This window comes from Muscardinus avellanarius, assembly GCF_963383645.1.
Source record: "Muscardinus avellanarius genome assembly, chromosome: 2".
In the NCBI taxonomy this organism is placed as follows: Eukaryota; Metazoa; Chordata; class Mammalia; order Rodentia; family Gliridae; genus Muscardinus; species Muscardinus avellanarius.
The window spans coordinates 35,374,743-35,393,262 of record NC_137787.1 but is presented as its reverse complement, the minus strand read 5'-3'; the positions used below and the strand labels follow the sequence as shown (position 1 = coordinate 35,393,262).

General features: G+C 38.4%; 1 protein-coding gene across 2 annotated transcripts in view; it reads left to right on the top strand.

Annotated features, from left to right (window-relative positions):
• The window catches only part of NBEAL1 (neurobeachin like 1), a gene marked incomplete at both ends in the record, with an annotated part of 229,171 nt that overhangs the window by 50,892 nt on the left and 159,759 nt on the right, over positions 1-18,520 (top strand). For both annotated transcript variants that reach the window (XM_080689757.1, XM_080689756.1), the window contains 3 exons: positions 7,644-7,729; positions 12,965-13,271; positions 17,749-17,855. In XM_080689757.1, coding sequence (XP_080545883.1) covers positions 7,644-7,729; positions 12,965-13,271; positions 17,749-17,855 — 500 coding nt within the window. The remainder of the gene's footprint in view (positions 1-7,643; positions 7,730-12,964; positions 13,272-17,748; positions 17,856-18,520) is intronic.

The window sequence follows — 18,520 nt, the reverse complement described above, 5'->3', positions numbered from 1 at the left end:
TTGTTGTTCTTATTGTTCACCCTTTTAATTAATTTACTCAGTGTGTTTGTTTGTTTGTTTGTTTATGGGTCTGGGGACAGAACCCAGGGGTATTCTACCTCCAAGCTATGCCCTCTGCCCTATTTTTTATTCTTTATTTTATTTTATTTTATTTGCGGATCTGGGGGTGGAACCCAGGGGCATTTGACCTCCGAGCTATACCCCCTGCCCTATTTTTTATTCTTTATTTTTGAAACAAGGTCTCACTAAGTTGCAGAGAGCCTCACTAAGTAGCTGAGGCTGTCTGCAAACTGCAATCCCCCTCCCGCATGCTGGAATTACAAGCGTGCGCCACCATGCCCGGCTTTATTCTTTATTTTGAAACAAGGTCTCACTGAGTTGCAGAGGGCCTCACTAAGTAGCTGCGGCTGGCCTTGAACTGCAGCCCTCCTGTCTCAGCCTCCCAAATGCTGGGATTACAAGCGTGCGCCACTAGGCCCTTCAAGTTTTTCTTTTAGATGAGTTTTATTTTTTTCTCTTTTTGATGAGCTGGTTTTCTTTTCTTTCCTTTTCTTTCTTTCTTTCTTTTTTTTTTTTTTTTGTGGTACTGGGAATTGAACCCAGGGCCACTCTACTTCTGAGCTACATCCCCAGCTTCCTTTCTCTCTCAAACAAAACAAAACAAAAACAATAAAAAAAAAACAGGGTCTTAAGTGAAGTGTGTTGGGTAGGGGTTAAATCAGTGATGTGTACATGTATGTACACACAAGTTTTTTACCTCAGTATGATGTATGAATATAATGCATCAATAAAAAATTTTAAAAAAGTGAAGTGTGGTGCCACTTGTAATCCCAGTATTTGGGAGGCTGAGACAGGAGAATTACTAAGGTTTGAAGTTAGCCTTAGCTACTTAGTGAGGCTCTCGGCAATTTAGTGAGACTCTATTTCCAAATAAAATATAAAATAGGCCTGAGAGTGTAGCCCAGAGGTAGAAGCTCCTTGGTTCCATCTCTGGTACAAAAAAAAAAAAAAAAAGAAAGACCTTGCTAAGTTGTTGAGGTTGGCTTTTTTGAACCTATTCCTCTTGTCTCAGCTTCCCAAGTACTGGGGTTATCTCTCAGCCATTTATTTATTTATTTATTTATTTATTTATTTATTTATTTATTTATTTATTTTTGGTGGTACTGGGGATGGAACCCAGGGGCCTTCTACCTCCGGGCTACACTTCCAGACCTATTTTATATTTTATTTGGAAACAAGGTCTCTTAAGCCAGCTGAGGCTGGCTTTGAACCTGCACGATCCTCCTGTCTCAGACTCCTAAGCACGGGGATTACAAGTGTGTGCCACCACACCTGGCTTACTTTTTATTTTGAAACAAAATCTCACTAAATTGCTGTGGCTGGCTTCCAACCTGTTCCTCCTATCTCAACCTCCCAAACTCTGGGATTATAGGCATGTACTACCATTTTGGGCAAGGTGTAATCATCTTGAATCACAATTCCTCTTTGGCTATGGACCTATGAACCAGATAATTTGTGTGCCTCCAGTTTACTGTGGTGGGGCAGGCATAGGATATACATTCTCATTTCAAAAGGGAGAATATAGAAGGAAGAAAGGGGTGACAGGTTCCAGGCAAGTATAAACATGGTAAAACAAATTCCACTAGACTTTAAGACTTAGGAATGACCCTCTTTGGCTCATTTCTCTGTCCTCTGAGTGTTAGTGTCACTCCTGCTAGCTCTTGAGTTTTCTCTTAGGGCCCACATGGCTGTCTGAGGATGTATCTACCCTGGAAGCACCTGGTGGGATAATGCTATCCTTCTGAAACCTATGAAGTGGCCCTAACCTTTGAAATGTAGGAGGAGAAAACAGCCTTGCCCTCTTGGTCTGTGATGGGAATGGCAGCCCTATTGATCTCTGAATTGTCTTCAGAATTATTTTCTCTTTGAATAGCTCTGTTGTGTGGTCCTATAAAATGAAAGAAGTACAGTAGTTTAACTTCTTGTCATTTTGGAATTACAAGTGTGTGCCACCATGCCAAATTTATTTTTTATTTCGAAATGGAGTCTCACTAAGTTTCTGAAAGCTTCACTAACCTGCTGAGGCTGGCTCAAAATCTGTGATCTTTCTTTGTCAGCATCCCAGTACTGGGATTATAGACATGTGCCATCATGCCAAGATAGCTTCCTTAGAATTTTATGGATCCACCATGGCCTATGCAGTGTGTAGTTGATGGAAATGTTGTTACATGGTGCATGATTGTATTTTAACTTAGCCAACTGGACACAGAACACAATTTTGTTGACAACATCTATAGCATTTTACTAGAACATATGCCTATTTTCTCCTTCAGACCCAATCAGGGTGTTGATTTTGGCTATTTCAGTTTTGTAGAGCTTTTTCTGTATGATCTTGTGCTTATTGGCATTGATATTCACAAGGAACACCAGTGTGTTATTGTCTCCTTTTCTGTTGTAATTAGGGGATCTTATTGAAGTGTAGTGATCAAGCTGGTTTCTTGTGGCGGTGCTCTTCTGAGCCTATTTGGGCTGCCTTTGGGTTGCAGTTTCTTAGGCTACTGAAGGTGGGTGACTTCAGATCTTTTCTTTTTGTGACTATAAATCTTTTAGCACCTTCTTGTACTTCAAAGCTTTTGCTTGGCTTTGACTTTGTGGGGAGTAAGGGTTTTCTTCATTTTTGATGCCATCTTCATGAAAAGGGACTCCAGAAATCTTTATTTTTGTTACATTGTAATATGATTCTGTTTCAGAAAGAAAATATATTGTTTTATTTACATGGGCTATTTTTTGCAATGAAATGTTCTTCCTTGCCTATGGTAATAATTCCTGTCTGCTTTGTTAAATATTAATATACCTACCTCAGAAATCTTCTAATTAGAGATTATATAGCATATCTTTTTCAATTCTTTATATCTATTGCTTTGTGTGTCCACTGTGGCTAAGTAGAACTTTATATTCCAGTTCTGTGTAAAATTGGAAATTATTTAGCTTACAGCCTCTTTGTAGTTGTTTGCCCATCTTGTAGAATCTCACACTATCGTGTGAGGATTAATATTCAGATACAAAGCAAGTCCTATGCATATTTCTGGAGCACTTTGTGTGGCTTTCTCCACTCAAGTATTCTGCTTCACAAATTTGTTTTGCCTAGTCCTGCCAGACATTAATTTTTCTGTTTCTCAACAAATAGCCTTGTTCTCTTACGATTTTTCTTTTATGTGCATTTTCTCAGAATTTGTCTCTGAATAGAAATCTGAGGTGATCCTTGGGTTCTCTCTCTCTTTTTTTTTTTCTATTGTATATCAAAGTTTTCTGACTGGAGCCTATTTTTTCTAGTTTTTTTGTTTTGTTTTGTTTGCTTTATAGCAGGAAGGCATATGTAGTGCCAGTTATTCTGATATAGTGGGAATGACTTGATTTTTAATTATAGTCTACCTCAAAGCTATTTTTTATTGTGTGTGTGTTATCAGAGGTGAAACCTAGGGGCTTTACTTATTCTACCTCTGGGCTATCCTCCCAGACCAATTTTTTTTTTTTCTTTTGGTGGTATTGGGGTTCCTGGAAACCCTTCTACCTCCGGGTTACACTCCCAGACCTATTTTATATTTTTTAAAATTTGGAAACAGGGTCTCTTAAGCCAGCGAGGCTGGCTTCGAACAAACGCGATCCCCCTGTCTCCGCCTCCCAAGCGTGGGGATTACAAGCATGCGCCACCATGCCCGGCCTGCCAGACCTGTTTTATATTTTATTTGGAAACAGGGTCTCACTAAGTTGCTGAGAGCCTCACTAAGTAGCTGAGGCTGGCTTTGAACCTGTGCAATCCTTCTGTCACAGCCTCCCAAGCGCTGGAATTACAAGCATGAGCCACCACGCCCAGCTAAAAGCTATTTTTTTGCTAAAGTTTTGTAAAATTAAAAATAATTTCATTATTCTAGTCTTGCCTAAGTGTATGATGGTGTATGAAAAATGAGATTCATTACAGTATTATCATCAAAAGGAAAAATATAGGGAGTGGTGAGTTGGCCCGGGCCACCCTCCCCCCTCATGCCATTTTGGCATGGGGCTGTGACTATTTTCTTTATTTCTATTTTCTGTATTTCTGTCTTTTTAATAAACTTCTTTAAATCTTCAAAAAAAAAAAAAAGGAAAAGTATAACAGTTTATCAGTAGAGAACTGGTTAAATATATGTATTTTTTGTAGTGGTATATGCTTTCTGGTCATAAAAAGGAATGAAGTAGCCGGGCGTGGTGGCTCACACTTGTAATCCCCGTGCTTGGGAGGTGGGGACAGGAGTATTGTGCAGGTTCGAAGCCAGCCGCACTGGCTTAGGAGACCCTGTTTCCAAATAAAAAGCATAAAATAGGTCTGTGAGTGTAGCCTGGAGGTAGAAGGGTTTCCAGGAACCTCAGTACCACAAAAAAAAAAAAAAAAAAAAAAAAAAATGAAGTAGATGTATGTATTAAGATTTGATACTATCCATTTAAGTTAAAAAACTAAAATGTATGCTTCATTATAGTTAGCCCTTTGTACCTATGAATTCTACATTTTCAGACTCAACTATGTACTTTAAAAATGATTCGGACCACACTTGGGAGGTGGAGACAAAAGGATCGCGCAGGTTCGAAGCCAGTCTTCCTGGCTGAAGAGAACCTGTTTAAAAAAAAAAAAGGCCTGGGAGTGTAGCCCAGATATAGAAGGGCTTCCAGGAACCCTAGTACCACCACCAAAAAAAAAAAAAAAAAAAAAGATTAGGAAAAAATTTGTGTCTGTACTGAACATGAACATGTACAAACTGTGTGTGTGTGTGTGTATGTGTGTGGTATTGGGGATGGAACCCAGGGGCATTCTACCTCCAAGCTCCACTCCCAGCCCTATTTTATTTATTTATTTTGAAACAGAGTCTCATTAAATTGTGGAGGGCCAGGCCAGGCGTGGTGGCGCATGCTTGTAATCCCTGCCCTTGGGAGGCAGAGACAGGAGGATCGTGCTGGTTTGAAGCTAGCCTCGCTAGCTTAAGAGACCCTGTTTCCAAATAAAAATATAAAATAGGTCTGGGAGTGTAGCCCAGAGGTAGAAGGGTTTCCTGGAACCCCAGTACCACCAATAATAATAATAATGATAAAATAAATTGTGGAAGGCCTCACTAATTTGGTGAGGCTAACCTGTGATCCTCCTCGAGGTCTCAGCCTCCCACGTATTAACTGTCATTACAAGTATGTGCCACCACACTTGGCTACAAACTATTTTCTTGTTATCATTCTCTAAAGTGCATGTAACAACTATTTACTTGGCATTTACATTGTCTTAAGCCTTATAAGTAATCCAGAGATTGTTTTTTAATTTTATGTGTGTGTGTATGTGTGTGTGGCACTAGAGATTAAGCTCAATGACACCCTATCACTGAGCTGTACCCCAGCCCTTTTTATTTTTTATTTTGAGACAGGGTCTCTCAAAATAGCCTAGGCTGACTTGGACCTTGCAATCCTGTCTCAGCCTTACAATTACAGGGCTTACAGGTATGTGCCTCCACACCTGGCTCTATTTTATATAAGAGACTTGTGCTTCTATGAGTTTTGGTATCCTGAGATGAGTATCCTGGAACCATTCACTCATGATAGACTTATTTTTCCTTGTCAAGTTTTTCTTTTCTTTTTTTTTTTTTTTTTTTCTTTTGGTACTAGGGATTGAACCCAGGGACATTCTACCTCTGAGTTATACCCCAAGTCCTATTTTTTCCATTTTGAAAGGATCTCACTAAGTTACCACTCACCTTGAACCTTGATCTTCTTGTCTCAGCCTCCTAAGTGCTGAGATTATAGGCCTGTGCCACTGCGCCTAGCACATTTTATTTTTTAAGTTCTGAAACAAGGTCTCACTAAGTTGCTGAGGGTCTTGCTAAATTGCTGAGACTACCCTCCAACCTGTGAACCTTTGTCTTAGCCTCCCAAGTTCTGGGATTACAGGTGTGCGCCATTGTGTCGGCTCCTTGTCATATTTTTAACATTATTTTATTTTTTTGTTGCCATGTACATTTATAATATTTAAAAAATTAAGCTGGGCGTGGTGGCGCACGCTTGTGATCCTCGTGCTTGGGAGGCTGAGACAGGAGGATCGTGCAGGTTCGAAGCCAGCCTTGCTGGTTTAAGAGACCCTGTTTCCAAATAAAAATGTATAAAATAAGTCTGGGAGTGTAGCCCGGAGGTAGAAGGGTTTCCAGTAACCCCAGTACAACCAAAAAAAAAAAAAAAAGACAAAATAGGAGAGGCATGGTGACACACGTTTGTAATCCTAGCATTTGGGAGGCAGAGACCGAGGATTATAGTTCATGGACAGGCTCAGCTACTTAGCGAGGCTCTTCGTAATTCAGACCCTTTTTCAATAACTAAAAACAATCTGAAAAATAGGGCTGGGGATGTCACTCAGTGGTAGAATACCCCTGGGTTCCATTCCCAGTACTGCAAAAAAAAAAAAAATTTTTTTTTACAATGTTAAATAAGAGTTTATGGTATATATGTTGGTACATGCCCATTATCTGAGTACTTGAAAGGCTGAAACAAGAAGATTGTAGATTTGAACTCAGCCTCAGCAACTTACAAGACTCTAAGCAACCTATCAAGACTCTATTTCCAAATAAAAATTAGGCTGGGGTGTAGCTTGAAGGTATTATTCCCCTGGGTTCAATTCCAAGCACCAAAAAAGAAAAGAAAACAAAAGGAAAAAAAAAAGTTTACTGGTCTATTGGTATTATTGGCCCTGGAGTAGACCCAGGAAATCTTTTATTTATTTATTTATTTATTTATTTATTTATTTATTTATTTATTTATTTTTCCGGACCTGGAGATTGAACCCAGAAGCATTCTACATCTGAGGAACACCTCCAGCATTATTTTTTATTTTGTATTTTGAAACAGAGTCTCACTAAGTTGTGTAGTGCCTCACTAAGTAGCTGAGGTTGGCTATGAACCTGTGATCTTCCTGTCTCAGCTTCCCAAGTATTGATTGGGATTACAAGTATGCACCACTATGCTTGGCTCTAGGAAATCTTTTTGTCCCACTCTTTCAAAAGTCCCTTAAATTAATGAGATAATTTTAGTAATAAAAATTTTATTTTTATATCAGGTTTTGGGTTAATTCCTAGCTCCAATACTTACCCATGAGACTTCAAGCAAGATAGTAACTTCTGACTTTCTAAAAGGGGTCATGAAAAAAAAGTTTTTTTGGCATAGGGATTGAATCCAAGGATATTCAACCTCTGAGCTACACCTCCAGCCCTAATTTTTATTCTTTATTTTGAAATAGGGTCACACTAAATTGTGAAGAGCCTCACTAAGTAGCTGTACTGGCCATGAACCCACGATCCTCCTGTCTGTGCCTCCCAAGTACTGGGACTACAAGAGTGGGCCACTATGCCCAGCTGATCAAGAAATCTTAAATCAAGTATTGTGGGATATAAATAAAATACCTAAACTATTACTTGAAAGAAAGTTTGTTTCCCTTTCCTGTGACTTTTCAACTTTGCCATTTGACACATTTTAGCCTTTTTATAAATAGTATTTCATGTTTTAATTTTATACATTCCTTAGAGATAAATTGTGTTATGAAAGAGAAATCTTATTTATTTGTTTATTATGTATTATATTCACAGAATGTTTTCAGGAAAGTGAACATCTCAAGGAAAGTCTTAAGTGTTGCTTACTGCATCTCTTTGGAGCCATTGTAGCCGGTGGGCAGGTGAGGACAGTGTTAAAAGTTAATGTATAAGTAATAGTTAACAGTGCAAACAGGTTTCCATGAATTATAAATGTATTCTTTGTCTTTTTATAACTTACTGAACCATACAAATATTTTTGAGTTTATATCTTGTTTTAAAACTAAACTTCTTTTATTTTCTTCTAAAAACCTAAATAATATCAGCACTGACAAATTATGAAGTAATGTTTTTGTACTGTAAGTTCATATTTGTGTTAGCTTTCAGCTACTAATTCTTACTTTAGAGCAGAGGCTCCCAAACTTATTTAGCTTACCCCTCCTTTTCAGGGGGAAAAAAGAAAGTGCCTCCCTGGATATCTACGTGCATGAGAGAAAGAGAGGCAGGCAGGCAGGCAGGCAGGCAGGCAGGCAGGCAGACAGGAAAGAAAAGAAAAGAAAAGAAAAGAAAAGAAAAGAAAAGGAAAGGAAAGGAAAGGAAAGGAAAGAAAGAAAGAAAGGGAAAGGGAAAGGAAAGGAATGAATTTGGGGATTGAACCCATGGGCCTTCTACCTCTGAGCTATACCTCTATCTTTTTAAAGTGAATAAACAGAAAGATTTCAGTGACAAATTTTGCATTCTTTTATGAGTCTATACTTTCTTCATTCGTGCTCCATGGGCCAGTATCACCTGCTTTGGGAACCTATGCTTTATGGAGTTAGAGGAAATCAACCCTGTTAGTTGACCTGATGGAATCAAATTCTAGCATTTGGCTTCCAAAGACTTATGAATTAAGTCACTCTTCTGTCTGCCTTTAATTACTCAACTCATATTCACACTTTTTATTCATGTTTCAACAAACTCAACTGTTTATTTTATTTTATTTTTTTTCCAGTACTGGGAGTTAAACCCAGGGGCATTCTACCTCTGAGCCACACCCCCAGCCCTATTTTTTATTTTGAAACAGGGTCTCACTGAGTTGCAAAGGGCCTCACTAAGTAGCTGAGGCTGTCTGAGAACCACGATCCTCCTGTCTCAGCCTCTATTTTTTTTTATTACACAAAATAATATCTAGTAATTTTATTTTCTAAATTGAGCATCTTAAAAGCTAGCTGTCTCAGCTAAACTTTTAGTATAACCACTAGTTGGCAACAGAATTATAATTAAGAAAGAACATTCTGTATGCTTTCTTAAGCCATAGATTTTCAGTTCTTAACTCTTTTGTGTTTTTGTACTGTATTCCCTGTGGCCATTTGATAAAGCTGATTTCTGTTGCTTTTTATAAATATTGGAATTAGTTTATATGAGTACTCTAACTTTGTTCTTTAAGAAAAGAGCTTTGACTCTTGGAGATCCTTTATATTTCCAACTGAATTTCAGAATCAGCCTTTTATTTTCATACACGTATCTGCTGTCATTATATTGCATCTCCAGATAAATTTAGGGAGGGTTTTTTTCTTGACAGTGTGGAGGCTTCTAATCCATTAATATGGAGCTGGCCTTCTTTAGTCTTGTCAGATTTTTATCTTTAGGGCATAGCTCTAGATTTATATCAAAGTTGGAAGGTTGCTTGTTCAGTGGACTTAAGGAAATTTAGATAAATTGAAGATCTGAAGACAGAAATATGATATCATAAAAAACAGAAAAACTAGCCAGGTGTGGTGGTGCAGGCTTGTAATCCCAGCATTTGGGAGGCTTGAGATAGGAGAATCGAGATAGGAGAATCACAGCCTTAGCTACATAGCGAGGCCCTATGCAACTCAGTGAGACCCTGTTTCAAAATTAAAAGGAAAAAAAAATAGGTCTGGGGGTGTAGCTCAAAGGTAAAATTCCCCTGGGTTCTATCCCCTGTATCTATCTATCTATCTATCTCTCCTTTCACAGAGCACTGCGCTGGGCTTTCCTTTGGCATATTCTTTAGATCTGTGAATGCACACCAAAAAACCTTTTTTTCTGTTTTGTGTTATACTAAAAGCAAGGCCTTTTCTGGGCACAGTGGTACATGCCTGTTAATCTAAGTATTTGGGGGGGCTGAGACAGGATTGCAGGTTTGTGGCCAGCTTCAGCAACTTAGCAAGACCCTGTTTCAAAATAATAAAATAGGACTGGGACTATAGTAGTTCAGTAGTTGAATGCCCCTGAGTTTAATCCCAGTGCCAAAATAAACAAAACAAAACCCACAAAGGCTTTGAGACTGTTTGAATTGTCTATTTCAAACTAATTATTTGACCTTAGACAAACTATTTACATGTGTTTTAGTTTATTTATAATATGTATATAATGATATAGTATAGTTGTAAGGACTAAAGGACACGTAAGTAAAGCACTTAATAAATTTCATGCTTTTGTAAAAACTAAGTAAATCACAATCATACCAGCTAGATTTATTATTTGCTATAAGTAGCAGCTAATAAGATTATAACAGCTTATGTGAGTTTACTTTTCCCTCTTAAAGACAAAAAAGTTGTGAGGCAGGTTTAGTGGCACACATATTTTATTCCAGTATTTGGGAAGCTAAGACAGGGTAATGGCATGTTCAAGGCCAGCCTTAGCAACTTAGCAAGGCCCTTAGAAGTTTATTGAGACCCTATTTCAAAATTTTAAAAATTTGCTGGGTGTGGTGGCGCTTGGGAGGCGGAGACAGGAGGATCACGTTGGTTCGGAGTCAGCCTTGCTGGCTTAAGAGACCCTGTTTCCAAATATAAAAATATAAAAATAGGTCTGGGAGTGTAGTCCAGAGGTAGAAGGGCTTCCAGGAGCCCCAGTACCACCAAAATAAAAAAAAAAATTTTTTTAATTTAAGAAGACCTGGAGATGTAGCACAGAGATAGAATGCCTCTGTGTTATGTTCCCAGTATTTAAAAAAAAAGAGAGAAATAAAAATTAGTTGTGGGGCTGGGGGAGTAGCTTAGTGATAGAGTGTGTACTCAACATGTACAAGTGCCCTGGGTTTAATTCTCAGCATATACAAAAGCAGCAAATAGTCCCGAGTCAATCTGGTGGCTCTAGGATCTTCAGGGACTGGATTCCTTCTGATTGTCAATCTGTTATCTTTACTATTGACTCTCACAATATGAGATAGCTCCTGGAATTCTAGTCATCCTGTTGACCTTTGGGCACAAAGATGAAGGAAGTGAGAAAAGTGGGAGCCTGGCATGGTGGCACAGGCCTGTAATCCCAGGACTTGAGAGCCTGAGGGAGGAGGATAATAGATTCGAGGCCAGCCTCAGCAATTTATCAAGACTCTGTTTCAAAATTTAAAAAAGAGCCGGGTGTGGTGGCACACGCTTGTAATCCCTGCGCTTGGGAGGCAGAGACAGGAGGATTGCACAGGTTCGAAGCCAGCCGCGCACGCTGGCTTAGGAGACCCTGTTTCCAAATATAAAATGTAAAAAAGAGGTCTGGGAGTGTAGCCCGGAGGTAGAAGGGCTTCCAGGAACCCCAGTACCACCAAAAAAAAAAAAAAAAAAAAATTTAAAAAAGAGGTAGGAGCCGAGCGTGGTGGCGCGTTTGTAATCCCAGCACTTGGTAGGCTGAGATAGGAGGATCACACAGGTTCAAAGCCAGCCTCAGCTACTTAGTGAGGCTCTTGGCAATTTAGTGAGACCCTGTTTCTAAATAAATTATAAAATAGGGCTGGGGGGTGTAGCCCGGAGGTAGAATGCCTCTGGGTCCCATCCCCAGTACCGCAAAAAAAAAAAAGAAAAAAAAAAAGGAGGTAGGTGTGGTGGTGCAGAATTATAATACCAGTACTTTGGAGGCTGAGACAGGAGAATCACAGATTTAAAGCCAGACTCAGCAACTTAGTGGGCCTTTCAGCAACCCAGCAAGACCAGTTCAAAACAAAAAGTAAAACAGGGCCAGAAGTATAAAAAGTACTGTGGGTATATACAGCTTAGTGGCAGTATGCTTTTCAGTTAAATCCCCAGTACCTCAATCAATCGATAGGTAATAATTAACTTAAGTATTTACATATTTAATAATTTTCTTATTTAAATTTAAAATTTTCTTTATTAAAAATAAGGAAACTGAGCCAGGTATGGTGGTGTATGCTTGTAATCCCAGCATTTTAGAGGCTGAGACAGGAGGATCTCGGTTCGCAGACAGCCTCAGCTACTTAGTTGAGGCCCTTTGCAAAATAAAGAATACAAAATAGGTCTGGGGGTGTAGCTCAGAGGTAGAATGCACCTGGATTTCATCCCCAGTACCTCGAAAAAATAAAAAAAGAAACTAAGGGAGACTGAATGTTAGGTGGGCGCTTAGCAGTTTTTTCCATAGTACTACTTATTATCACCAATATTACTTCTTATATTGATAATAACCCCTATTACTTAAAGGCTATTACTTGCAGATGATATTGCATAGTGATTGTGTTTCATTATATTTCACTTTAACTCTCTAGGGAAGTACATATTGCTTGTTTCTGATTTTTGTGGGTCACAATGATAGAGCTACCAATTACTAAGTTTCAGAAATGTGTTTGTAGAATTAGAAACAGGCTGGGTGTGGTGGTGCACACTTGCAATCCCAATACTTGGAAGGCTGAGACAGGAAGATTGTAGGTTCACAGCCAGATGCTCCACAACCTAGTGAGATCCTGTTTCAAAATAAAAGAATAAAATAGGGGTAACTCAGAGGTAGAATGCCCCTGGGTTCCATCCCCAGTACCACCAAAAAAAAAAAAAAGTTAGAACCAGGCCAGTCATTCTATATACCTAAATCAGTTAGGGTGTATCTGCTACAGAAAACTCAATAAAGATTTAACCAAATTGAATTTATTTTTATATTCTTGGTTAAGGAATTCAGATATGGGTAGGTGTGGGTTGGTACAAAAAAAGATTGAGAACTATAGTTCTTTGATATTTCTATTCTGTTCTCTCTAGGCTGCTAATTTAATTCTTGTTCTGATTTCTCCATGATATAAAGATGCCTCAAAACCTTTTCTCTGCATACTAGTCTGGAAGAATGTGAAAGGCCCAAGAGTAAAGGAAGGGTCTTTCCCTTTTTATTTGTAAGGTGATACCTTCTTAGTCCTTTGCCATAAATCCTTGAGCAGAATTGTTACATGGTTATTCTTATCTACCAAGGAGGTTGGAAAGTGAGTTTTCTGTTAGTAGTAAGGAAGAGAAGATTGGATATATATAAAATACCAGGGTGTCTGTCAAAAAATGTTTCTTGACTTCTTAGAAGTTGCCTGCAAACTTATTCTCTTTACTATTGAAAAACATATAGAGCCTCAGTTATATTTAGTTTCATTTTTCTTGTCTTTAATGTTACAGAGGAATGCTTTGCAGGCAATATCTCCAGCCACCATGGAAGTTCTTATGCGAGTTTTGGCAGATTGTGATTCCTGGGAGGATGGAAATCCTGAAGAAGTGGATAGAAAGGTGGACCTCACTCTGAAGTGCCTTACAGAAGTGGTACATATTCTTCTTGCTAGCAGCTCTGACCAGCGACAAGTGGAAACCAGTACAATTTTGGAGAACTACTTTAAATTGCTAAATTCAGATCATTCAGCTTTACCAAATCAAAGAAGGTCAAGACAGTGGGAGAGCCGGTTTATAGCTTTACAGATCAAAATGCTTAGTAAGTATTTGTTAAAGATATTTTTTTTTGAGTCTTATTTTTGCTTTTATATTTCCACTTTCTTTTGAGATACAGGATCATTCTATGGAAAATGTTGGTTGTTTAATTCAGGTAACTTGACATTGTTTAGATTTTGATTTCCAAAATATTAATATGGAATTAATTTTATCCACAATATCCTTTGTTTTTAGTAGCAACAGAGTCAAATGTGTTTCTTTTTTGAAAGTGTAAGTTGCAGCCGGGCATGGTGGCTCACGCTTGTAATCCCCGTGCTTGGGAGGCTGAGACAGGAGGATCGCACGGGTTCGAAGCTAGCCTCAGCTACTTAGTGAGGCTCTCAGCAACTTAGTGAGACCCTGTTTCCAAATAAAGTAAGAAAAAAAAAAAGTAAATAACAACTTTATTTAAAAAAAAAAAAAAGTGTAAGTCGCTTGTGGCCCATGCCTGTAATCCCAGTACTTGGGAGACTGAGACAGGAGAATCAGAGGTTGGAGGATAGCCTTAGCAATTTAGCAAGGCCTTCAGCAACTTAGTGAGACCCTGTTTCCAAATAAAAAATAAAATAGTATTGAGGGTATAGCTCAGATATAGAACACCTGTGGGTTCAGTCTCCAGTAACACACACACACACACACTCATAATCCTGAATTACAACAGATACTTAAAATATCTGTCAAAAAGAAAAGTCAGCTATGACTTTAAAATCCTAGGAAGAATAATTTTTTTTTTTTTTTTTTTTTGGTGGTACTGGGGGTGGGACCCAGAGGCTTTCTACCTCCGGGCTATACTCCCAGACCCATTTTTTAATATTTTTATTTAGAAACAGGGTCTCACTAAGTTGCTGAGAGCCTCACTAAGCAGCTGAGGCTGGCTTTGAACCTGCGTGATCCTCCTGTCTCAGCCTCCCAAGTGCGGGGATGCAAGCGTGCGCCACCACGCCTGGCTAAGAATAAATTTTTTGAAAGTATCATTCTTAGTGTTTTACTTATGATACTTTTTTTGTTTTTTGCACTACTGGGCATTGAACTCAAGGGTTGTCTACCACCAAGCTTTAATTACCAGCTCTTTTTATTTTTTATTTTAAAACATTGTCTTGCTGAGTTGGCCAGGCTGGTCTTAAATTGAGATCTGCCTGTCTCATCCTTACAGGTAGCCTAGATTACAGGCATGCACCACATGTATAAGTAGCATCCAGCTGCTTATGATAGATTTTGTATGTTTCTTTAACATGTTTGTGGAGGTCACTTCAACATCTGTTTTCTATAGGAGTCTTGTTTTTGTTTTTCTTTGGAGCCTCTTTGTATGTCTTTTTATATTTTATTTTGGAATAGGGTCTCACTATGTTACTCTGATGACCTTGAACCTGTGTTACTCTTATCTCAGCCACTCAATACTGGGATTACAGGCACACACAACCACACTTGGCAACAATAAATAAAACGTTTTATTTTATTCCTATGTTAGATAGACGCAAAATATTGTCATTATAGTTAAAACTAAGAACTTAACATAAGAAAAAGAAACTAGAAAATCTATATGTCCTACCACCCATACATAATAAACATTAATTGTTTGGTATGTAGATTCATAAATGTATGGTATCAATTTAGAAATATTGAACATCAGTCAGGTATAGTGGCACACATTTGTAATCCCAGTATTTTTTTTTTTAAGGCTCTCACTAAGTTGCTGAAGGTCTTCATTGGCCTCAATCCTCCTGTCTCAGCCTCCCAAGCGCAAGGATTATAGGCGTGCGCCACCACGCCAAGCCAATAATCCCAGTATTCTGAAGGCTGAGACAGACTATCATAGGTTCGCAGCCAGCCTCAGCTACTTAGTGAGGCCCTCTGCAACTTAGATCCTCTTTCAAAAAAAGAGCCGGGTGTGGTGGCTCATGCTTGTAATCCCAGTGCTGGGAGGCTGAAACAGAGGTTCGTACAGGTTCGAAGCCAGCCTCAGCTACTTAGTGAGACCCTATTTCCAAATAAAATATAAAATAGGTCTGGGAGTATAGCCCGGAGGTAGAAAAGCCCCTGGGTTCCACCTCCAGTACCACAAAAAACAAACAAAGAAACAAAAAGGAATAAAAAATAAGCTAGGAGTGTAACTTGGAGATAGAATGCCCCAGGTTCAATCCCCAGTACCACACACACAAAAAAGAAATATTGGGCATTATAATCTTACTGAAATTATTTGTTACATTGTTTCTATAGGAAAATAATATTCATCTTACATAGTTTTTATAATTTTATAGCATGTATTTTTTTTGCGGGGGGGTTACTTGGGGTGGAACCCAGAGGCTTTCTACCTCCAGGCTATACTCCCAGACCTTTTTTATGTTTTTTTGGAAACAGGGTCTCACTAAGTTGCTGAAAGCCTTACTAAGTAGCTGAGGCTGGCTTCGAACCTGTGCGATCCTCCTGTCTCAGCCTCCCAAGCGCGGGGGATTATAAGCGCTACCACGCCCGGCGCATATTTTATGTTTATTGTGAGTTTGTTTTTCCTTATTTGGTTTTTGGTACTGAGGATTTGAGTCAGAGGCATTCTACTAGACTCTGAGCTACATCCCCTAGCCTGATTTTATTTCTTATTTGGAAAAAGAGTATCATTAAATTGTGGAAAGTCTTGCTAAATTGTCAAGACTGGCTTTGAAGATGTGATTCTCCTGTCTTAGCCTCCCAAGTACTGGGATTATAAGCATGTGCCACCATACCACCATGTTCAGCTTCATTGTATGTGTTTGTTTATTTATTTACTTATTCATTTTTATAGAGACTATCTTACTACCTACCTATGCTAAGGTGTCCTTTGATTTCTGAATGAGGATATCTTTTCAGGAGGAAATGGGTCAGGCATGGTGGTACACATCTGTAATTCCAGTACTTGAGAGGATGAGAAAGGCTAATAGGTTTGGGGCCAGCCTCACAACAGGGTGAGATATTTAACAACCTAGCAAGACACTGTTTAAAATTACAAAATGGCCAGGCATGGTGGCGCACGCTTGTGATCCCCACGCTTGGGAGGCAGAGACAGGAGGATCGTGCAGGTTCAAAGCCAGCCGTGCGCGCTGGCTGAGAAGACCCTGTTTCCAAATAAAAAAATGTAAAAATAGGTCTGGGAGTGTAGTCTGAAGGTAGAAGAGCTTCCAGGAACCCCAGTACCACCAAAAATAAATAAATAAATAAATTAATTAATTAATTAAATAAAAATAAAATAAAATTACAAAATGAAAAGGGTATCGGTTGAGCTCAGAGATAGAATCCCTCTGGATTCAATCTAGTACCAAAATATATAATGTAAATGAAACTATTATCAAGTATACCAAGTTGTTGCTTATTAATAGTAAATTGGACACAATGGTTGGCTATACTGTTAAGTCTAGTTAATAGAAGAACAACTAAATCTCTGGAAAATATCAGTCATATGTAAAATTTAAACTTACTTTTTTTTTTTTTGTGGTACTGGGGTTCCTGAAAACCCTTCTACCTCCGGGCTACACTCCCAGACCTATTTTATATTTTTATTTGGAATTAGGGTCTCTTAGAACAGCAAGGCTGGCTTCAAACCTGTGTGATCCTCCTGTTTCTGCCTCCCAAGTGCGGGGATTACAAGTGTGCACCACCACACCCAGTGCTAAAATTTAAAAAGTTTTAAATTATAATTTATAAAAGTGTTCACTTTTTCTATTGAATATTAATAGTAGAGTTTTTGTGTGTGGTACTGAGGATGAAGCCCAGGGGCATTCTACCTCTAAGCTACACCTCCAGCCCTATTTTTTATTCTTTTCTTTGAAACAAGTGTCTCAATGGGTTGCCAGGGACCTTGCTAAGTAGCTGAGGCTGTCCTCAAACCATGATCCTCCTGTCTCATAGATTTTATTTTCTCTTCTTCATCTTTACTGTCTAATTAACCTCCTTCTGTTCTCTCAACCCAAAAGCCAAAATTTAAGCTGATTAAAGTAGCTGGGCATGGTGGTGCCCTCATAATACTTGGGAGGCTGAGACAGGAGGATTGCAGGTTTGCAACCAGCATCAGCTACTTAGTGAGGCCCTCTGCAACTTAGTGAGACCCTGTTTCAAAATAAAGAATAAAAAATAGGGCTAGGGGTATAGCTCTGAGGTATACTGGGTTCTATCCCCAGTACCATACACACACACACACACACACACACACACACACACACACACACACACAAAAAAAAAAAAAAAAAAAAAAGATTAGAGTTATCGGGGCATCATAGTGCACACTTGTAATCCTAGTAGTTGGGAGGCTTAGATAGGATCAAAGGGTTGAAGCCAGCCTCAGCAACTTACTTGAAATCATGTTTCAAAATAAAGAAATAAAATGGTCTTGGGATTTAGCTCAGTGTTAGAATGTCCCTTGGTTCAGTCTTTACCTAAAGAAATTATTAGAGTGAATGTTGGTATGACTCCAAATTTCCTCTTTGACAATGATCATATTGCTTTTATTCTTCTAGATACCATCACAGCCATGTTGGATTGCACAGACAGGCCTGTTCTTCAGGCCATTTTTCTTAACAGTAATTGCTTTGAACATCTTATACGATTGCTACAGAACTGCAAGGTACTTTTCTATTATTATTATGTTTGATTTTAAAAAGCTTTGTTTAGTTTTGTTTCTGTTTTGATTCAAATTTGAGCATGATATTACTAAATATTTATAATCTGTTTATATTTAATTATATAATCAGGTGTTATCTTGATTGAAACTAGTATTGAGTCATTTGTAATTCTCTAAATACTTTAAAGATAGTAAAACTGAAAGTAAATTTATTATTTTTTTAATTTAAAATTTTTGGTGGTACTGAGGGTGGAACCCAGGGACTTTTCTACCTCCGGGCTATACTCCCAGACCGATTTTTATACTTTATTTGGAAATAGGGTCTCACTAAGTAGCTGAGAGCCTTACTAATTAGCTGAGGCTGGCTTTTAATCTGTGCGATCTTCCTGTTTCAGCTTCCCAAACACTGGGATTAAAAGAATGCGCCACCACACCTGGCTCCAATGCAAATTTGTTTTATGAGCATTTCAGTTCATGAAATATTTTATTTTTTTATTTTACCCAGGAATATATTTAAAACCTTTATTATTTATTTGTTTGTTTGTTTGTTTGTTTTTATACTTGAGGCTCTTTAAAGTTGCTTCTGATTTCTTTTTTTCTTTTTTGTGGTACTAAGGATGGAACCCAGAAGCATTCTAACTCTTAGCTACAACCTCAGCCCTATTTTT